A 22641-nucleotide genomic window follows, 5' to 3' on the forward strand; every position below is an offset into this window, starting at 1 on the left:
TGCAGCCGAGGACTCTGAGGTCTTAGCGAACAACGCCTCAGGGATCCTCCGCGCCATTCAGCCGCCATCTAGGGACCCGACAAGGGCGAAACTGGTGGGTCTCCTGCCAGCCTCACTGATAACTTCACAGTCCTTCTGGGGCTCCAGAAGTCACGCTTCCCAAAGCTAAGGACCACCAAATCCTTAACAAGCCTTAAGGACTCCAGTTACCGAGGCATTCCTGTTGTTTTCGAGCCTGTTCCGATCCCACGGAGGTACCCGGCCCCCCACCCCCGCGAAGTCCCAGGTGTGATTTGAGGAGGGGGGGGCTTCTAGAAAAGGGTTTAATAAAGTGGCGCAGTTGAGGCATCAGCTGTGAGCGTTCAGGCCCCAAGTCTGGGAAGCAGGTACTTGGCTGTGCTCCCTTCTGTGGCATGTGTCTTAACCGGGTGTTCTGGTAGGTCAAGAGATCCGGTCAATCCATCCCCATGAATGAGTATTTAACAAGCCCCCAACAGTGTGTCCAGAACAAACTGGGCACCTCGGAAAGATCGTGGACTGCTGTGTGCATAGGATATGTTCATACAAGGCCCAGGCAGCAAGAGACATCCAAGTGCCACTGAATTTGACTTTTAAAATTGTTTTTTTTTTTTTAAATCCAGGATCAAGACCACAGACAATTTATTATGTGAGACACGGGGTGAAGAATGACCAAGGAAAGTTATGGCTGTGAGTGACATGGAATTTAGATGAAAAGGCTCAAGTTTGCTGAAGAGAGTTTAAATTTGGCTTTTGCTCTTGGAAACGTCAAAATAATCATAAGAAGCACTTATGCCTTACAGAGCAAATAATCCACAGAGTGTCATTTTCATTTTGCAAACAGGGACACAATAGCAGTCAAATATAAGCCTAAACACCCAGAGAGTTAACATACAGGTTCGGTAAGATATAACAAGGGATTTAGCATGCTGGTGGGTTTTTAAATCAAATCCATATTGAACCCTGTGACCTACTGGAGGTTCTAAGTGGAACCTGGGGAAAGCAGCTTTTCCATACAAAACAACAACAACGACAACAAAGGGAAACCCAGACTCTGCTGGATGTCTATAATACTCATTTGCAGTAAGGCTTTCAAGATACATGAATTTTTATAGCATTTGTATTTTAAGGATTTAGGGCAAATACATTTTTTTTCTACTTGATAAAAAGAAAATTAGTACTTAAAAGGTTCAAAAATATATCGATTGAGTGATTTTTTTTTTTACATAAATAAATTATATTGATTTTTAGGATTTAACAGCTGAAAAAACCCTTTCTGCTTCCACTGGAGGCAAAACTGAACAAAATGTTAGTTAAATAGAGAGCAGCATTTCTAAGAAATCTGTTGTCAGCATTATAGACCATCTATGCTACAAAGATGTCATTAAATAGGATTTGCTCAATCACTGGATTCTTTCTTCATACTTATACGATCAGTTACAGAATTTCTGATTTTTATCTCTGATTCATAACGCCAGGACTCCACTGTTTGAAAATACATCTGGACTGATTTTTTTTTTTTTTTCCGGTCACAATTTAACAGACTTCCTTGAGATGCTCATTTTAACATTTACATAATTTATAATCCCAAATGTATAAAAGACAATGACAAAAGCATCATAAATAAATAATGCAAACTGAAATAGTTATGTCAAACTTTTGGACCTTCTGATAAATTAGCAAAACTGTAACAGAAAAAGTAAAAAATACAGTAAATTGTGACAACACAAAGTGAAACTGGTACTAGTAACACTTCCAACATTTCCAACGGTCCTGCACAGCCCTGTGCCCCCAGAGTCCTGAACCATGAGCTTATTTCAAGTCTCAGAGCGTGAACTGTCGATAAAGAATAAGACCCTCAGGAGGGATGGAACACAAGTGGGAAGGGACAGAAAGAGGGATGAGGGCCCCTCAGGCAGGGGCTTCCCGAGTGAGGAAGAAGGGAAAATGATGTTAACCTGCAACGGTCTCGGCTAACGTGATTTGGAATCTGGGTCCAACTGCAAAATGGAAACCGAAGAGAGAAAAAAACGGAGAGGAGAAACAAACGTTCACAGTCGTTTTATAAAAGGTGGCACACACATGTTCTGACAACCTCAAATAATTCTGACGAAGGGACTAGCAAGGTGTAAAAGTGTTGAGTGACGAGACTCTCCCAGGCTCCAGAAAGAGCCTTATTCTTGGTGAAGGGAAGCACAAGGTAAAAACCCGTTAGGGCCCTGGTAGCGGCCGGAGAGATTCTTGAGAACGAGGTGAGCAGATGCTAGCCGTGTGCTTATGAGCAGCGTGCGGCCCCACGGAGGGCGAGCCCCTCGCCCGCCCCCACTGCCGGCAGGAAATCTGGGTGTGTAAAGCTTTTTCATACTGAGAGTGATCCTTTAACTTGGGGGAGAGAGCACACACATGTATAAAATAATGCCTAGTCAGTATTTCTTCTTGCTGCACGTGTCTGAAAAACCATGAAGGGGGATGTCCTGTTACTACCAGTAAGGTTTTGTTTTATAAAGAAATGAATATATATGCATTTTCAACCATTAGTTATATACTTCTGTCTATACTACTCATTTAGTCATCATGATAAAATAGGGAAATATTTGAACTAAAAAATATGCACCAGCACTTCCTTTTTCTGTGCTTTTTGGTTTCCCCATTACATGCTTCCCATTCAACACAGCTCATGGAAAAAAAGAGCTCCTCATGGTCTCTGTTCTTCGGCCCTTTGATGGTAAATCCCTAGACAGCTTTCTTTTGCCATTGTCCCTCCTCAGATAAGGGGGAAACTTGGAGAAGTGGGGGGGGGGGCATGTCACCAAGTGCTGTATCAGCTACGGCTGCTGGAATGAACCACTGGGTAACAGAATGAGCATTCGGTGCCTCCTACACTGGGTCGACGACACTCAGCTAACGAAGTGGCAAGACCCTGCGACTATTAACATCTGTGACCACAGTTCTCAGAAAATTAGGTAGGTAATATTACTTATGGAAACACAGGTTCTTATGAAGGTGAAGTGAGGAAGTAACAAACCTTTATGGGATAAGAAACTTACAAGTCACAATCATTTCTTAAATGAAAAAGTTCTAATTGGTGTCACTGTTAGAGTCTTTGAGGCCCCCTTCCCTGGCCTGGGCCGCATGTTCTCTATCTGGGGGCCCGGGGGTCCTGGATTCGGGGCAGTTCTGATCGCTGCCTGGCTCCTTTTCAGACCCGGGAGCAGGCTCGGGGTTGGGGTTCAGGCTGTCCCCTTTTGTTTTCTTCTTCTTCCTCTTCTGGCTCTCCAGACCTGTCACTTCCGAGTGTCTGGCCTGCTGCACTGTGGGCAGAGCCATGCCCATGCCAGGGGAAAGAAACATGGATGGGTAAATGAGTCCAGGAGACACTCCTGGGATGAGAAATGGGTTAAAAGCCACAGGACTACTGGTGGTTATTGCAGGTTCGGACTGATCAGAAAATGGACCAGGACCAGGCTTGTCTTCAGCCAACGTGTCCGACTTTACATCATGGCTACTTGGCTTGTCCTCTACAGTCTTTTCGGGCGCCGACGGACCACTTTTTGTTGTGCTTGACAGAGGCGCTGGAGCGGTGGAGGTGCAGGCGGTCGCCATGGGCGCGTTGAGGAGGCCCCCGAGGCCAAACATCTGGGGCACTGCAGCCATTCCTGGCAGCACCATGGGCAGCATGCTCAGGGTGCTTCTGGACTCCTCCCCTGTGGGCACGGCAGCAAAGCCCGCCGGCAGCCCCACCAGGCCCGTGAGGGGGATGCCCGGCATGTTTCTCATGTTCTGGAGCCCTACCAGGTCCATCCCAGCGATCAGTCCGTTCATGAACAGTGGCCCCATCCCCGAGGGAGAGTCCGCCGCGAGGGCAGGAGCCTTCAGGAGCTCGCTCCGAGGCCGCCGCCCCCTTCTGCGGGGGCCTGCATCTCGAAGAACAGGCTCGGCCAGGGTGTGATTGAACTTGTTTTCTGGGAGAAACCCCTGAAAAAGGACAAAGAAACACAAGAGGCTGAAGGTTACTGGATGGCGGGTGATGGGCTGGGGAGGAAGACCAGGCTTCTGCACTGGCCTATCCTGTCCTGGCCACACGAAGTCCCGAGTGGGGGCCCCCTGCCTACCTGCCTTGCCGGCTCTCACCTGACCATCTGAAGTCACTCTCTCGGAGGCCGAGAGCCACCAACCACCACATGCAGGCGGCATCCGTCCTGGAGAAACTTGTCAGAGCGCTGGGAGCTAGAGCCCCGCTAAGGACACCCACGTCTTAGTTGAGACTTGTGGCTGTGAACCCTTGACCAAACCAAGCATTCATCTTCCTCAAGACACGGGAAGGTTTTCAACAGAAGCTGGGAGACAGGGCTTTGCAGCAGTGGGACCTGAATCTTGGTCCTGACTCCATAACTAGCTATGGGACTTGGGCCCCATCAGTTAGCCTCTCAGAGCTCTGGTTGGAAAGGACATGACACCTATCTGGCAGTTACCGAAAACGAAGTGTGTTAAGACCTTACCCGGTCCACGGGAAGAAGTGCTCGTGGAAGGGAGGCTGGTAACTGTGCGCACCCCACTCCCTCTGGGTCCTAAGCTCCTGGAGGACAACCACTCAGACACCGAACAGAGGGCCTACTGCGCGCCGAGGGCACAAGGGCACTCCTGAACGGTGCCGGGGAAATGCATCACAGTAAGTGACGTGCTGGGTTCCCTTAAGGGAGACCACCTAGTTTTGCTCTCATCAGAGGGCTGTGTTGCGCCCGTTTTCCTGCCTGTCCCCTTCCCGGGGACAGGCCCCTGCACAGAAGCAGGAGGTGGGAGGGCCCAACAGGGCTAAGACCTCCAGGGCTAAGTGCCACGCGGCCTGAACTGTGACCGCACCTGGGGCGCACGGCCAGGCCGGCACGCGGGTCACCGGCACCGCGCATGCGCACACTGCACCCCCGCCTCCGTAGACGGCTCGCTGGAGTCGGGGAGCCTGCCGCTTCCCCAGTATCAGGGAGCCGCAGGCCGCGGGGCGGAGGGAGTGCGCCAGCCTGGCAGTGGGCTTGCTGCAGCCTCCTCGCTCCTTCCCTGGTGCCTGTGGCTCAGGAGCCCTGCGGGGCCACGAGGACGCACCCGCACGAGCTGGGGAGCCTGCTTGCGGGGAGAGAATGAAACCACCGCTGCGATCACAATGTCTCTAACTCGGAATCTGCTTCCAAAATGGCAGGAATGGTCTATCAAGAGAAATGCTTTCCCCAGAGAAAGGGCGTGACTTCTCTCGGGACCGTGCCCGAAAGCCCCGCCCCCTCTCCTTCCCGCGGCCCTCCACTCCTCCCTGCTGTCATTCGGCTCATCAAGGAGGTGTGTGTCCACGGCGTCCGAGGCGCACTATCCTAACCACTGCTGTTGTGCACTCTCGGTCTTCTTTGTACAGAGGACCATAAAGAAAAGGCCCTTCCCTGTGGATCCCTTAAGTCCTCTCTCCTCCTCCTCACGGTTCCTGTTACAAAGCTGGTGTTAATTCTACCACCTTCCCTTTGATCACGGCAATGGTGAGGCCCAAGATGTTCAGAGTGGCCAAGGGGGATCCATAACCCTGGGTTTGCCCTGGGGATGCACGTCCCCGTCGGGGCTGGAATGTGGAAACGGGGACGGGCCCCTGCACAGAAGCAGGAGCCGGGAGGGCCCAGCAGTGAGGCTGGAGCCCATGCTTCCCTACAGCTGCGTCTGCTGCCTTTTCAGGATTCTCTGCCGATTGTATCAACGCCTTCCCTCCCTGCAAGTCTGGAGCAGGGCGCGGGGATGCGGCAAGACACAGCTGAGACTCCACCAGCTTACTCGGAGGCTCAGACGCAGGGACCCAGCTGCAGTCCTTAACGGAGCATACTTGGAGCCAGAAGGCAGGTGCAGGTCATACCAAGAGACTGCCGAAGGGCCAGAAAAACACTTTTATTAGGGCCGGAGTGCTAAAGGAGACAGGAAGTCAGGGAGTCCACAGATAAGACAAGGGCTGAGACTGGCAGCCAAGCCTGAGAACAGGTAAGAGTTGGCTCTTCACACCCTTCCTAAGTACTCCCACTTTGGACTTTAATCCAGGAGCTCTGGCATCTCCATTCAGCTCACGGCCTCTCTTCTCCCTGTTAAAGAAGTCTAATCCCTAGAATCCAACACATCTCTGCTCAAAGGGCAGATGTGGTAGGATGGGGCTGGTGGGTAACATGGGTTCAGGCTCTCTGTGAGCACACGTGGGGTGGCAGCTGGGAAGGGAAGCATGGGGCCCACGCTCGTGGCAGCCTGGGCAGTATGGGAAACTGGCGACCGGTGGCCATCACAGAGGGGGGGTGGGGAAAGGAACAGCAGCGGCAGCAACGACAGCACCACTCAATGTGCTTTTACCCTGGGTCAGGCAGATGCCAAGGGCTCCGTCTGCATTCTCTCAATTAGCGATCCCACCAACCCCATGGAGTCAGTACAACCATCACAGCCATTTTATAAAGAATTTAAAGATTTGTAGACATGTGAAAAACGAGTATTTGAATGTTCCCAAGTCCCCAAGAATTATGTCATTTTTGAAGCTCTCTATCTGTCCTTCAATGTTCTAAAGAATATTCAAGAAAAACCAGATCATGGGCAAAAAGCTTTATGATGGTCGAGTAAGAAAACTCTTCTCAAAAAGCCTTGGTTTAGAATAGCAGACTGGCGGGACATGTGATTCTGTCATGTTTTGTGCCCATTCTTTCTCACAAAGTGAGAGAAGGAGGGATCTGCCCCGGGGCACAGCTGCGCAGGGAAGAGCAGACCCTGTGTCACACCACACCACATGGGATGGCGCCTGCTCTTCGCGGGGCAGCCGCTCACTCTGGCTCTGGGGATGATCACTTCGGGAGCACTTCCTGCCTGGTTCCTATTTCTGAAGAGAGAGTAGAGCTTGATGGACTGGGGCCAGATTCAAAGCAGAACTTCTGATGCACACCACCTCAGCCCAGGGCCCCAGCCAGGGGAGCCCCAACAGGACCACTGGGCTTTTCCAACACCTCTTCCCTGTAGCCCACCCACAGCCAAGAGCCAGGGAAAGGTGCCGGGGTGTGTCTTTTTCCTTTATACCCACAAAGTTCCTTCATAACTCTCCAGTGGGGAGGGTGTGTTTAGAAGTCTTTCTGTTGGGAAGCAAACCCAGGGCTTGATGAACAATGCCTCTACCTTCTTTTCAAACATCTTGCTATAAATCAGATGTTCTTTAACATACTTTGAGTTCATCAGGGCATCTAGGGCTAGATTGCTCATCAAGACCAGCCTGCATCCCGCAGGAATCTTCGACATACTCCTCAGGTATCAGAATGTCCAGAAGCATCCCTTTCCTGCCCTTATTGTGAGCCTCTGATGTAGAGTGCTGAGCCCTCTCAGAACCGGGAACCTGCCAAGGAGGCATTCAGATTGGAAGAGCAGCAGCGGAAAGGTCCCGGGGGTAAAGAGAATAGCTCCTCATCTACAGCAACACCAAGAGGGGTGCTGGCAGAGGAAGTCGGATCTTACCACTTCCTGTGGGAGCAAGAGTCCCTCTAGCCGCTCAGCTGCTGCCCACCCCATCAGGTGCCCCTCCCAGCAGCTCAGCGACCACACACAGCGGCCAAGTTGGGATTTGGCAGCTCTTCCTCCTGGTAATTATACCCTGAGAGCAAACCTGCTTCCTCTTCCAGGGGAAGCCTGGGGAGAGGGCAAGGAGAGCAAGGAAAAGGAGAGTCAGATGTTAAGCAACACTGGAGGCAAATCTGCTTTTCCAGATGATTACATGGGCATTCCAACTCAAGAAGACATCTTCACCAACACAGGGTAGCATTTATTCCAAAGCCTATGGATTCCAGCTCTCAAACTTAACTCCTGGGTAGAGGCAGAGAAGAAGGTGGTGACCAAAACTTCCCTACTCTGCCCAGGAAGGCTCGGAGATTTAGCCAACAAACATTCACTGAGTGAAGAGAGACCTAACAATGAAAGAAGGAGGTGTGTGTGGTAATGAAGTCAAAATTCCTAAACACAAAATAAAACAAAAACTAGCTTTTCTAAAAGACATTTTTTGGGGGGTGCCTGAGTGGCTCAGTCCATTGAGCATCTGCCTTTGGCTTGGGTCATGATCCTGGAGTCCCAGGATTGAGCCCCATGTCAGGCTTGGAGCTGCTTCTCCCTCTGCTCCTCCCCTCTTCTCAAGCTCTCTCTCTCACTCGCTCACTCTCTCAAATAAATGAATAAAATCTTAAAAAAAAAAAAAAAAAGACATTTTTGGGACAACTGGGGAAATCTGAATGTGGACTAAATATTAAATATTGTTAATATTCCCATGTGTGATAGTGGTAATAGTTATGTAGGAAAATATTCTTAGGAGGCACACACTGAAGTATTTAGGGGTGACGGGTCATCTCTGCAAGTTACTGTCCAATGGCTCAACAAGAAACAAACAAAACCTACACACACATCTATGAAACAAATGTAACTTCTATCCACATGTGCACGTGCCCACACACATCTCACGAGCGACCACTATGTACTGGCCGTCCTGGAAGCTGAGTCCCACAGCCTCACTCTAGCCCGTGGAGCTCACCCAGCTGAGCCACAGCACACGCAGCCGAAGGGGAGGAGGGAAGGAAGAGGTTTCTTGATCTGAATCTGTTTCCAGAAGCGGGGTGAGGGGGTGGGGGGGTGTCTCCATGGGAGAACGAGCGCAGCATACCCGAGAGGGCTCCTGTCCCAGCAGGAGCTGTGGGAGACGGGTCCTCCTGGAATCAAGCAGTGTTGTGGTCTGGGCCGTGCTGGCTCTTCCCCACTGGGGAGGCCGGGCAGCCCTGAGGACCAGGTGGACAAGGGCTTCCTCGTCTTGCCTTACTGCAGGACAAGGGCCTCCGAGGCAGGGACTGTGTTTATTTAACAAAGGAGGGAAAGTGCATCTCTGGTAAAAGGCTGGCTTGCGAGAACAGCTTAGAAATGGGTTTTCTGGCAAGGGATCAGCGTCTGTAGGAGAGTGAACATTAATTTCCAGAGAACATGAGGGAAATTGTTAGACATGTAGAAAGGAGGAGGAAACCATGTGGTTTTTCTGACATGTCTCTACAGCAAGAGCTCAGAGGCTACAACAAAGCAAGGACCGGGGTCTCTCCTGGATGACTTTTACGTGACAGCGTGTGCGGAAACGTGGGGAGAAGGTGGGGAGGCGGCCTGAGGGCTGGAGAAAGTCAGTCGGGCTAAGGACTACAGCTGCATCAGTGTGCACAGCATAAGCGGGTCTAGGAAAAGGGGTGGTAGAGACACTTTCTGACAATAAAGCAAGAGAGGGGCAAAAGGGCAGCTTTTCCAGTGTGATGAGCTTTCTAACAAGCAGCCAACCTTGGGACGGGGCCCCGGCCCCATTCCTGGAGTGGCTGTGGTGGGGGATGGGGATGAGGGAGAGCAGTTTTGTCTGCAGAGCTGCTAGAACAATCCACTAGGTGACAACATCAGTCACAGACTCCTTGAAAACATTAACAATTTTCTTCTGCAAAAAGAGCAAATGACTAGGGTGGGTGGTCTTCTGGAGCTGAAAAAGAAATCACATCCAGGCAGTCCCACTAAGAGGGGGATTCACACCCAAGGAAATCTGCAGCTGGCAGAGCCTCGAAGAGAAGGCATGCAGGAAAGCCTGTGCATTTAGGGGGGCAACCCGAGAAGAAGAGATGCCCACGAGGCTCTTCAGAGGCTCCCTGTTTGGGGAGGACGCACTTTTAGGAGGTTAAAAGCACATTTACGTATAATTTGCCCAAGCCTGACACATTTTCAGGTTGAAATGTTATTACTGCCCCCTAGAGGTTATGACTTTTCTATTCCAAATCCGTCCTCCTCTGTGAACTATAATTAACTCAGATGCGTTGGACTACAACTATTTCACAGATGTCCTTTGAAGTCTCTTCCAGGCTCAGGATTCTATATGAGGAGAAGGGCGGTGCTTGGAGTCAGCTGTTTTTCATTGCCAGTGAGGATGGGACTAGGAGGAAATGTCTTAAATGGAAATTTCCAATAATGACATTTGTTAACTCTAGAAAGAGACTCCTGATAGGGGTTCAGGTATATTTCCCTGAACTCTCTACACTGTAATGGGATGGGGGGCGGGCGGCGGATATCTGGTTTTGGAAATGGTTTAAGTACAAATTTAAACCAAAAGTTTTGGTGGTAAAGGTTGAAAACAAATGACTACGGGAAGTCCTACTGCTGCTCAAGAGGCCCCAGTACCAGTTAATGCTCCTTATCAACTTCCCGTGCTGGCCTTGTCCTCTGAGAAGACATAGCCTGGCTCCCCACTTCCCAGCTGGAGCTTTCCCTGAGTCTGCAAGGCTTGACTTCACTGGGACACGTCCCTCTTCCTTACCCTTAGTCCTGGCTCCTTGGGGACAGCGGGAACCCTCTCTTCCCCACTCAGGGAGTTGACGTCTAATTTTCCAGGTTCCTTACAGCGTGGCCTCCTCTGCTTTGGTTTGTCTGAAAAATTCTAGGAGGCAAATGGAAACCAACATTACAAAACATCCTGTCACAGGCTCTTCTGATGAGGGTGGTGCTTTTCAGCTAGTTTTGCTCCTCTCTCATTAATGGCCCTCCGTACAGGACCCCGTCAGGGTAGGTTGACAAAGGACAGTGCTACTGGGCCCTGACCTAGGTTTTCTTTAAACAATGACGTTCCTGCAGCAAGCTGGAGAACAGGTTGTGTGGGCCCCTTGGGTCAGACTGGAGCTGGCCCAGCGGTCTCTCAGTGTACTGCTTACTCCCTGGCCTTCTCCTCCTCCTCATTCCCCAGATTCTCTCTCTGCTGCTACCTATCTGGCAGGCTTTGTCTCTCTTTGGAGGGTATGCATCTGTGAATGCGTTCTCCTCCTCTTCTTCTGAGCTCTCTACCTCCACATCTTATTAGTTAGATGTACCCAGGACAAAGATGGTGGTGGGGTAGGTGAGCACATGAGAAAAGAAACACCAAGAAGAGACATCAGTGCTAAGGAGCCCTCTTCTACAGATTTCTAATCTGAAGGATCTCGGGCAAAGGCAGTAAGAGGACTTGAAGGAAGAGTTGCAAAGGTGTAACTCAAACTAAGAACAGACACCCTTCCCTACAAAGTGGTAATGTATTAACTTGGAAAGAATACACAGGAACACATGCCCGAAGTGGCAGTGTCTATGCAAACTAAAGATTTCTCTGTGCACTTAGGATCTTGTGTGGTAATTCTGGGGGGAAAAGGGGGGCTGAGCTTAGGAAAGTCCTGCCCTCATAAGATTTTACACAACTTGGCACCGTATTCTGACATGGGCTGTGATTTCTGTTACCAGAAAACTTCATCACAATTTAAACTAAAAGACAAAAACCCAAACTTGAAAATGATGTTCTCCGTTGATGCAGATCTCTGTCAGATTTCCTGGCCTCCCCGAGCATGCTCCTTAGCAAACACAGCAGCAGGAAGGAAATGGCAGTGTCAGCTAGCACGACAATACTCACTGCTCCAAAACCGGGAACCTCTAAGGAGTAGTCGGCCTGCTGCCTCAGCCAGTCAAGCAGACTCTTGCTGGGAATGGCTTTCTCCGCCTGGCTGCCGGCTGCTGGGGCTGGCTCGGGGGCCGAAGTGGCAGCCACTGGCCCTTCAGGGTGTGAGGTGTTCGGGGGGGCCTGCCCTGGGTCTTCATGGACTTCCTGGACGAAAGAGAAACAAGTATGTGCAGTTAAGCATGACAGAATGAAAACCAGTTTCTGAAAGGAAAACATATTCTCTGTACCTTCCCATCCGTTTCCACCTGAGTATTACTATGCTGGGGTACTTGAGTAAGAATCCTTCACACTAGGGGCGCCTGGGTGGCTCAGTCGTTGGGTGTCTGCCTTCGGCTCAGGTCGTGATCCCAGGGTCCTAGGATCAAGCCCTGCATCCGGCTCCCTGCTCTACAGGACCCTGCTTCTCCCTCTCCCACTCCCCCTGCTTGTGTTCCCTCTCTTGCTTTGTTTCTGCCAAATAAATAAATAAAATCTTTAAAAAATAAAGAATCCTTCACACTACTGACCCACACATGGGCTCCTGCATGTGCTGGCGTTCCCTCTACCTGATGCTCCTCTCCCCTTCTTGTCTACTTGGTGACCTTTAATTCCATCTTGTCTGCTCAGGTTGTGTTACCTCCTTTGTCACCGTCACGGACAGTTCCAGGCCACTCCACTCCCTGCACACCGCCCCCCCCGCCCCGCCCCGCCCCCGCCCCATTCACAGATTTTCCAACACCAGGAAATGCCACACTGCAATATACTTACCTGTCTCTCCCTCTATAGGTGGAATGCCTGTCTTACTCATCTCTGTATTCCCAATGCCTATGACAGGGTCTACAAAGTACAATGTGGTGCTAAATAAATGTTTGCATAATACATTTTTAGAAATACTCTATGATCACTACAGAGAAACTATGGCTTTGCACTTCTAAAAAATGAGACAACTGTCTTAAAAGCTTGCAGGATTGGGAAGGGAAAGAACCTGTCACTTCAGCCTCCCAAATTATATAGGAAGTCTAAGAGGAAGACAAAACTTTTAAAATACACCAAACAACAGAGCTTAAAAATAAAGCTCTTAGGTGCCAGCGAACAAAGTCTTTGGTTTGGTTCCCTGACCTGCCACTTTACTGGATAATCTTGGGCAAATTATTCAATGCTTATTAGCCTCAGTTTCCTCATCTATACAATTGGAGTAGTAACAGCGCCTTCACAGAGTTGTGAAGATCAAATAGGACACTCACTCTAAAACCTGAACACAGTGCCTGGCACGTGTCAAGCACTCAATGAATACTGGTTATTATTATTCCTTTTAAAATAAGAAAACATGAAATGTGACTCCTGTTTTGGAGCTTGAAATTCAGTAAATGAGAAAAAACAAAACACAAAGGGAAGTCAGCTGTCTTTGCCACATGAAGCAAAGTCTGAGGGGATCTCTCTCGGCCAGGCATACAGCTTCTAACGCTGTCTGTTGTTTACAATGACCTCCTCTGGGTTGCGGGCGTCTTGGCGTGATGCTGGTGAAGCCCTCTGGGGGAGATGCTACAGGCCGCCTTCACAGGGGCGCACAGTGAGGCACGGAGGCATGCCCCACGTAGCCCAGAAGGTCAAGTCGTAGAGCCAGGATCAACATTCAGGATCCTGACCCCTGTTCCTTCTCCTGAACCCCAGCTCCTGGAAAACCCACTAACCCCGAGTACCACTGCCACAAACCCAACCTGCTGCTTTGCTTTACTCAATCACCAGCAGCTCTTCCGAAACACTGGAGGGTCTGGGCTGTTTGTATTTGGCAAGACCCCTGGCTCATATCTTCAGGTTGCATGCAGGTGAAGGGCCTGTAATGGATTCAACTTGTTTCTAGAAAAGACTGAGGGCAACTTATAACAAGAGAAACTAAGTAGGACATTTGAAATAGTGATAAAAGAGCCACAGATTAAAAAATCGTGTGTCTGAGGAAAGGTTTATTACTCAGAGTGGAAAGGTCAGGGTTTTTACCTAATGGTCTCATATACCCACCAAGATTCCTGCCTGAAGTGTCTGCTCCTTCAAAAAGATGAGGTCCATCCCTCCTTCAACATGTTTCCGTCTCCCCCTCCGCCTCCTTGTGGCAGCGTCATCTCTTCTGAGGCTTCCATTGACAATCTGTCCCGTCACTGGATGGATCAGGCCGGCTTGCAGAATCCCAGACAAGTCCATGCCAAGAGCTCCTTGAAGTGAACCAATAGCCCCGATCTTAGGGGTGCTGGCGCTCACTGGGAAAGGAGACGTGGCTCCCGGGGACCCCTCTGACGTGCAGGAGAGATCTATTGCAGATTCCCCGTGCCAGCCATTGAGGACGATGGGGGGGTGCCCGTGGGTAGCAGAGAACTGTTCCAGGCTCCGGGCCTTTGCATCCCTCTCCACCTCAAACTCATAGGGACGTCTGTGCTTCTGGTCATCCTTTGTGAATACTGGAGCCAGGAAGGTCTCCTGCAAACACACACATGGAGGTTTGAATGCCACTTTTGTGGCTGAACGGCAGCTCCTTCTCCAGCCCTGACTTCCTCGGGCCTGGCAGGATTCCTAATCAATTCTTAGACGTTTTTCTACTCAAGCCTTCTCAAACTTTAGCACCAAATAACCTGGATAGTTTGTTTTTTTAAAAGATTTTATTTATTTGAGAGAGGGGAAGAGCATGAGTGATGGGCAGGCAGAGGTAGAGGGAGAAGCAGGCTCCCCGCTAAGCAGGGAGCCTGATGTGGGGCTCCATCCCAGGACCCTGGGATCATGACCTGAGCCGAAGGCAGACGCTTAACCGACTGAGCCACCCAGGTGCCCTCACCTGGATAGCTTCTTAAAATGTCAGTCCCACTTCAGTTGGCCTGAGACTCTGTGTGCCTAACAGGTTTCCAGGTGCTGCTAACGCTGCTGGTCCAGGAAGTACCCCTGGAGTTGCAAGACTGTAATCCAGGGAATCAACCTCAGATGTACATCAGAATCCATTGGAAAAATTTAAAAAAGGCAGTGTGCTAACAATGTACCTCAAATTAAAGTTGAGTTATAAGCCTGAGTTTATAAAACCCATTCCCCGATTTCCCTAATTTCTATCAGCTGCCATCATTCTCACGGTCTTCCAAGTACGGAACACGTTGATCCATTCACGCCTCCCTCTCCTAGTATGTTTATTAGTCATCAGGTCATGCCTGCCAACATCTGCCCCTTTCCCTTTGTTTGTACCCACTCTGGCACTAACCTGGTCTAGGACCTCATCTCTTCATCAGATCCCCACTTGGCCTCCCAGCCTCTGGCCCTCTTCTTTCTCGACCCTCCTCTCCCAAGAACCTGCCCACCACCCCAGCCGAGCTGTAAAACCCTGCTTTCATCATGCACTTCCCTGCTCCAAAATTTTAGTAGCTCCCTGCTGCCTACAGGATAAAATCTAAGTTCTTCAATTAATACCAGTGACTTTACAGAAAGAAAGGAAAAAAAAAAAGAGAAAAACCAAAAGCAGAAAGAGAGAAAGAAAGAAAGAAGGAAAGAGAGAAAAAAGAAAAAAACCCTATCCATTCAGTAAGTATTTGCTGAATGAAATGACTCAACTGAGAAGTGCAAAGCATCGTTCACTGCTCGTGTCACAGCCGACGCGGCGCTCGGGGCCTCACCTTCTGGATCGGGGCCACCAACGCCGCCCCACTGCTGAAGCCGAGTTCGGTCGCTTCTGGCTCCGAGAGGCTCCCCCGAGAACCAGTACTGCTGCTTAACACCGGTGGGGGCAGGGTGCCCGAGGGCTCGTACTGCGGGCCGGACGGCCACTTCCCCTTTAACACCACGTGGCAGATATTATCCAGGCGGTTGATTATCACGCGATCCTATAAAAAAGACCAAACGCTCTGAGGAGTAAGCACCAAGCTACCCAAATTCTCAAAGTCCCTAGAGACCAAATGTCACGTTTTCTAACCAGAAGGAGTTGATTAGAAAAAAAGCACTCAGATGTACTCACTTTACAAGTCTTAAAATAAGTTCTATGGTCTGGACAATGAAAATTAAAATTAAAGCCATGGTGCTTTAAATACGAAGACAGTTTTATCTTATGGTCGAGTGTGTATTTCTTTAATGTTCATATGTGACATTACTAATACCTTTTCAAGATATTAGACATTTCTCTGAGCTTATACTCAGAAATACTCTACAAGCTGAGAATGCTTTAGGTAGAGAATGCATGCTCTGGGGAGTACCTTTGGCCACTCGGAGAAGGAAAAGAGGGTCTTCTCCTGGAGCAGCTGAGCAATGGTGGGAGCCCGAACCTCCTGCAGGTCATCCCCAAGGTCTCCTGCAATGCCTGATGTCGAGCTTTTGCTCTCCTCTTCAGAATATTTCCCTGGGTAATCTGCAAAGAAGGGTTTAAAAAATTAATCCGGTACTTGGGAGACAGTAATGATCTGAATGATTAAGACACCTGATCTGTCTTTTCAAAAAATTAGCCCATTCTGTGCTAACTTATTTGAAATTGAACATTAATTAGCATGCTATTTCCAGAAGAACCCTATCAGTTAAGCCATAAATGCAGATCCTTTCTCTAGGGCTATCCATGCAAGTCATGTGATAATTCTGCATCCACACACCAACAAAAACAACAAAAGAAAAGAGGAGATTGTCCTGTGTATCCAAGATTGAGAGCAGAATGAGCACCGAGAGGCTTGTAAATGTGGTGTAGCTGACAAGAGGAAATTGAACATTATAATACTAATACATTTGAAGGCAGTCTTTGAAACGTAACACAGCAAGATGCTGATGTTAATGACGATGGATGAAAAGTCCTGAAACTTACAACAAAGGTAAAATAGACCTGCTTCATGTCAAAAATGATGCAAAGAAACCTAGAACATTTAGATTACTTCATTAATGGAAAAAAATGGAAATGCAACTCATTCTTTTATGTTTCAGTGATGAAAGTTTATTATCAATGTGAAATGGATCTTTAAAGACCCACTTACTGGTAAGGGAGGGAATGACAGGGAATGAACACAGGGTAGCAAAACGTCCAGTGCAGGAAAAGTGGTGAGCCTCTTTTCTTGTGAAATGACAAGGAATGTCGATCCTTTGAAATGTGGAGATTTCACTTGTGACTGTGCACCAAGTCTAGGAGCTGCAGGGACCTCTCACCATGAACAGGACCTTGCTAGGTCAGTGGATTCAAGGATATACAAGACAGATTTGGCCCTGACCCTCAGACTCTTAACGGTTTCATGGGGGAAAGACAGTCAAGAAAACAGTAATAATAAATGAATATAACTAGAGGGGCGCCTGGGTGGCTCAGTCGTTAAGCGTCTGCCTTCGGTTCAGGTCATGATCCCAGGGTCTTGGGATGGAGCCCCGCATCGGGCTCCCTGCTCTGTGGGAAGCCAGCTTCTCCCTCTCCCACTCCCCCTGCTTGTGTTCCCTCTCTCACTGTCTCTGTCAAAAAATAAATAAAATCTTAAAAAAAAAAATAAATAAATACAACTATAAACAGTGGCAAGTGCTATAAAAAGAAACAAGCTGTCATGATAGGGAGTTAAGAGCTGGTGGAAGGGAGGGCTTCTCGAAGGAGAGAACACCAAGAAGAGGAGGACGATGGTTACTCTGGACGTGCTGAGGAACTAAAGAGACACTTCCAGGGGGAAAGTACAAAGATGAGGGTATAGGGTAGAATCATTTAGGTAATGCTGAATTCTGTAGGTCATGATAGAAAATTCGAATTTTACTCTATATCCAATGGGGAGCATCACTGAAAGGTTTCAAGCAGAGAGGCTGGATTTGAGTTTTAAGAAAAAGCAATGATGTGTGAGAGAAAACCCCGGACAAAGAGCCAGGAGACCTGGGGGCCTGCCCTGACAGCTGTACCAATTACTGCTCCTTGACGGCAGACTTCCAGGTGCAGAAACAGACCAACCCCTCTGCCCCACCTGTTCCATGTCTCCTGTGTGTGGAGGACCCCCTCTGAGGTCTGCAAAAGCATTCTGAAAAGCGCTGGCACAAGGGGCCCACCCATGAGTGCGTGTGCCGCTCACCGAAGCTCAGCAAGCTGATACTGCGCAGGACATTGATGGACAGATGTTCCTCCTCTAAGCCACATTCTTCTACACTCTGCACTCATTTCACTGCCTGGACTTCCACAGACTATTTGGTGATTTTCCCCACAACAAGGCTCAAAAAACAACGTGGGTTTTTTAATCTAACACACAACGATCCTTTGTGGCCTAGGCTGAGGATGGACAAGGTCAGAGATGGGCTCGCCCTGGGTCAGCTGGGGCTACAAGTCGATTAAACTACTTTCAGTAGCCTCTCTGTCATTATCCTAGCTAGTGTGTAAATTTTAACTTGAGTTTGGAACCCGTCTCAAGGGAGTCACTAATCACAATGACTAAAATCAAAGGTGAGGGAGCTTACAATAAAAGGGAAGCTAGATCATGCAGGGAAGCTTAGCTAAGCTCCCCTCCCTCTTTCCCTCTGTGATATAAAAGTCACTGTTGCAGAAGGAGAAGGCTGTGTCCGTCTACATCCCTGAGTACCTCACCCAGCATTAGGCCAGACACAAACAGGGACTTTGTCTTTTGTGGGGTTTTTTGGACAATAACAAGGATAAATAGAATGATTTTTGTTCACTCTAAAATGCCCTCTTGGGTCTGAAGAAGTAAAAACAACAGTAAAAAAGTTAAAAACCATTTCTTGTTGCTCAGAATCTCCAATCAAGGTATTTATATCCCTTCAAGGGGATATATGAGTCATTTAGACTCTTAACATTTAAAAAGTCCTCCTAACTTAAAGCCTTATCTAAGACTTCCCTTTTTAAAAAGCTCAAATGTATTTGTATTTTGGAGTTACCTGTAATTTTGTTATTTTTATTCCTGTTATTAAAATGAATCTAAACCAAATGCACCAACATTGACTCACAAGGTTTGGACAATGACAAGAATAAACAGCACCATCTTTTCTCACCTTAATAAAGATCACATTTATTTGTATTTTTGTGGAGTTCCTGAAAAATTAACTCCCCCCCTATAGAAAACTGCAGGTTCTTGACATTCCCAGGCTTTTCTACTTTAACCGCTTTGAAGGACTTCGCCTAGTGGAAGAACACGTTCCTTGCCCTCGACACCACATCTCGCATCTACCACAGAGAAAGCAGCACAGAAGCCCTGCCCAAACCACACGGCTAATGCAGCAAAGGTGCTACAGTTGTTTATAACATCCTCGATGTTCTAGAATGATCAGAGTTAAGCTCTTATCTCACTTTCAGACAAGGCCTGTGACCTTTGGTCTTAAACCACAGGGAAGGTGGGCAGGTGTGACTCCAAGCCGAGGACCCCTCCCCACCATGTGGGGACGGGCTCATCCAAAGGACCACGGACCCACAGCCTGTACCTTGAGCGTGGCCGTTCCCATCTCTGTCATAATCATCTTTACTCTCAAAATCCATGTCTTCGGACTTGAGCTCGCTGGCTTCTGGATACACAGCGAAACCTTTCTTCCCCTCAGCACTGTCCTTCCAAGGCTCTTTTAACAGCTCGTGCTTCCCCTGAGAGGGCTCTGCCGGAGGGGCAGGGGGCTCAGCCTCCACTGTGATACTATTGGTTGTGTTTTTGTACATGTCTGGGTTATAACCCTTGGGTTTCTCCACTTCAAACTCCTCGTTCTCGAGGCCACGCGTCCACCCCTCTGTGTGCTCGCAGTGACACAGACAGGCTGCTTGAGGAAATGCCCCCTGCAGTCCAGGGCTCTGGCTCATGGCCTCCAGGCTTCCTCTCTTGGCCTCCTCCACATGGAAGCCTCGGCTCTTTTCCCTCAGGATATCAGCAGTGGGCTCGGCTAGATGCACAACCTCGGGCCTTTGCCTCAGGCCTGCGGCCACGCCCACATTCTCCTCTTCATTCTCCTCCTCTTCCTCCTCCTCATCGCTGTGGTTCTGACTCAAAACCAATTTACTTTCTAAACTTTTGTTTTCTAATAAATCAATTAATTGCTGATCTGATGACAGGCTTCTTCTGGAGTCACAGACACTAAGATTGCACATATCTACAAACCCACTTTCATTTCCTTGATCCAAGGAAGGGGAAGCTAAGCATTTGGCTTCTAGCTGCCCAATGCTTTCAGGTCTCTGCCCCGTGTCACTGCAGAGCTCTCCTTCCCTCGAAAGAGACAGCAACAGATGTTTTCCATTTTTGATGTTCAACTGAGCTACTCCTGCTTCTAAGCTGTCCATAAAAGAGGGGCCTGCAGGTGTTTCTGCCTCGCGGCCACCAGGCTGCCAGTTCCCGTCCTCGCTGGCCGAGACGGCCAGAGCATCCCTTCTGGGTTCTGTCCTGGTAGTGCGGCTCTCCTGAAAAGAGCCTGGCTCCCGACTCAGGGCCTTCTTACTATACATCATGCCCTCCAAGGACTCAGGCAGCAGACGTTCATCGTGGGGGATGGAAATGACATCCTGAACTTTAGAAATAAAGTTTTCACAAGTCATGTCAGATAAACTGCCCGCAGGTGCAGCCGGATGATCATCTCTACCTTCTATTTTCACTAGATTCTCAGGCTCATTTTCACGGGGCTCTGAAGTCCTGCTCATCTGAGTGTATGTGAGAGATTCGTACAGTTTGGAGTTGGTCTGGTAAAGGCAACAGAGACTTTCTGGTGCCTGGGTGTCCGTGCTCTTGTGTTGGGCATAGTTTCTGTAGGCGTCCAGGAAGGACAGCTGGGGGTCGGTCATGACGTAATAGTCAGTGCGGTTCAGCCCGTGTTTGGCGGTGCCGAGGAGCAGGTCTCGATCGTGCTTCCCACACTCCCACCAGACCGGGAGGTAGAGGCTGGGCCTGCAGAGCTGGAGGCGCTCGTGCAGCTGCGGACACCTCAGCACTTGCTCTCGGACCTTCCGCAGCAGTTCGATGCGGTACAGAGTTCTTGCGGCCCGTTCCTCAGTGATGGGTTCCACGTAGATGCTGGGATCTGGGGGACCTGGAAAGGCCAACACAGAGCCTATCACTGAAGGCAGCCCCAGGACACCTGCCACCCACCTGAGCCCCTGCGTCTCTGGTCTAACAGCTTAGCTCCCTGGTTCCCCAGCACACAGTCTGAGGTGCGTGTGCCCCTGACACCACGAAAAGCTACGAGAATGGAAGGTTTCTGTGAAACAAGGCCAGACCCAGTGAGGGTGAAAGAGGAGCACGAAAACTTCGGTTCTAGAAGGTAAGCGTTCATTCAGTAAGCATGTACTGTGCCCTCTACCTGAAGTACCATACACGTGTCACTGAGCTCTCACAATGCTAGGCTGCAGCATCATTATCCCTGTTTAAAGGGTGAAGAAGGAGGCTCAGATATGCCAACTTGCTCAAGGTGGCAGAACCAGGATTGGAGGCCAGGTCTCATCAGTGGGACTGCAAGGCCCAGCTCCTTACGATCTATCCAGCTCCCGGGTTTTAACGAAAACACCCTAACCATGTCACACGGGGGCATGCTGCTGTCAGCCCAGGACCCACACTGGGTGGACTCCATGTTTGTTTTAGCTTTTCTACAATATAGCAGATGAGCCACATCTAGTTTATCTACAAAGTGTGAGGCGGGAGAGGGACGAGGAGGAAGCTGCAGCATCTCAACCAGGAAGCAATTTCTCAGAAGGGGTCTCTACTGGATCAGGGCATGTTTAAAAGACAGCCACTTACTTTCTATAGTTACAAGTCAATACACGGGAAAATAGTTAAAAGTTCCTAAGATATAATCTAAGGAGGGAGCAAAGTTCACCACAGAATAAATCTCTGAGACTTAACAATACGTTGGAGAAGGTAATTAACAGTAGCCTCTCCTCTGTGAGATGTTAATCTGAATTTCAATTTTTGTTGACATTGCATCGTTTTGGGAGAGACATTTCATTTTATGAGGGTGGACCCAATGAACAGTTCATGAATTTGTAAAAACCCACTTGTCTTTACCTGAATTCTTCAGGTAGACTCTACTCTTATAATCAAGATTACTTGAAGTGATTCTGTACCTTGAAAATAAACATGCCCCTTCCCTGTATCATTGGGGACATACGGACAGAGAGCTTTCTCACCACCATCCTTCCATGTGGGCAGACGACAGACGTTCCGGCACATGGCCACAAAACTATAGAAGTAGTGCTCCAGGCTCTCATCCGACTTCTTGTCCAAACGGGAAATGATGCGGAACTGTGTCCAGTCAAAAGTTTTCTTTTCTTGATCATAAACAACCCCAAAGGAGGACACTGCTCTGTAGAAGTCGGCTTGCTCTCTCCTAGTCCACCTTGGGATTTAATCAGAAAGGGAGAGTGAGCTGTTTTCCCTTAAGAGAAAAAAAAAAAAAGCCAACAACTACTTACTGAGCACCTACTAGGAGAGTCCATGGAGTCAAGAAAGCAGGTGGGCCTAGTTTGCCTATTTAATTACTTTTATTTAAGTTAAATTGGGCTGAGAGGCTTATAATGAAAACAGCCTATTATCCTACCACCACTTTCAAGTCTCTCAACTTTTTCTTCCGGTATTTATCTATTTCTAAGTCATGTGTGCAGACCTGCTGTCTCCTGATTCATTAATTTTAGAGATTACCTCGTTTGTTTCCGCTGATGGGAGATGAGGATCTTAAAATACTCTGTATGCTTAAATATTTTTCCTGATTTTGCCCCCTGTATGACAACCAGAATCAGAATCCTGGAGGGACCTGAAATTCACCCCCTTTCTTTTCCTGATGAGGAGATTGGTCCAGAGAAGGGAAGTGACTCCCCCAGCCACACAACTCCCCCGACCCCTATTTCACGTTTACTTTCTTCCAGGTTTTATTTAGGCAGGTAGCCCATATCTAGGACACTAAGGTTCTCCAGCCTCTACATCCTGTAGGGTTAAGATAATGATGGAAGGTGGTTGGATTATTATACCCTGCCCATAGTCTTTATGGCCTCAATATGAGGACAGCCTCATAAAGGAGTTAGGCCAGGAGTAGGGTGAAGGGCTCAGTGGAGGAGTGAGAAGCAGGGAAAAAGGGCTCGAGTTCTTCTCTTTGGAGTTGTGAAAGATGGGAGAGCTATTTTCCCTGAATTACCAAATTTCATAAAGTCAGAAGGTGTACACAGAAGTGGATTTGCTATTTTTTCTATTTGGTATTCTTTTACTTCACTG

General features: G+C 48.8%; 1 protein-coding gene across 5 annotated transcripts in view; it reads right to left on the bottom strand.

Annotated features, from left to right (window-relative positions):
- Window positions 1–1056: 1056 nt before the first annotated feature.
- The window catches only part of CHD6 (chromodomain helicase DNA binding protein 6), a 192788-nt gene continuing 171203 nt past the window's right edge, over window positions 1057–22641 (bottom strand). For 4 of the 5 annotated variants that reach the window (XM_078057209.1, XM_078057211.1, XM_036121363.2 and 1 more), the window contains 8 exons: window positions 21564–21772; window positions 18893–20470; window positions 15724–15875; window positions 15151–15357; window positions 13526–13978; window positions 11483–11674; window positions 10370–10489; window positions 1057–3993 (listed from right to left, as the gene is read on the bottom strand). In XM_078057209.1, coding sequence (XP_077913335.1) covers window positions 3097–3993; window positions 10370–10489; window positions 11483–11674; window positions 13526–13978; window positions 15151–15357; window positions 15724–15875; window positions 18893–20470; window positions 21564–21772 — 3808 coding nt within the window. In that variant the 3' untranslated portion in view covers window positions 1057–3096. The remainder of the gene's footprint in view (window positions 3994–10369; window positions 10490–11482; window positions 11675–13525; window positions 13979–15150; window positions 15358–15723; window positions 15876–18892; window positions 20471–21563; window positions 21773–22641) is intronic. The other variant, XM_078057210.1, reaches the window with a different exon arrangement.

Source organism: Halichoerus grypus, chromosome 10 (assembly GCF_964656455.1).
Source record: "Halichoerus grypus chromosome 10, mHalGry1.hap1.1, whole genome shotgun sequence".
In the NCBI taxonomy this organism is placed as follows: Eukaryota; Metazoa; Chordata; class Mammalia; order Carnivora; family Phocidae; genus Halichoerus; species Halichoerus grypus.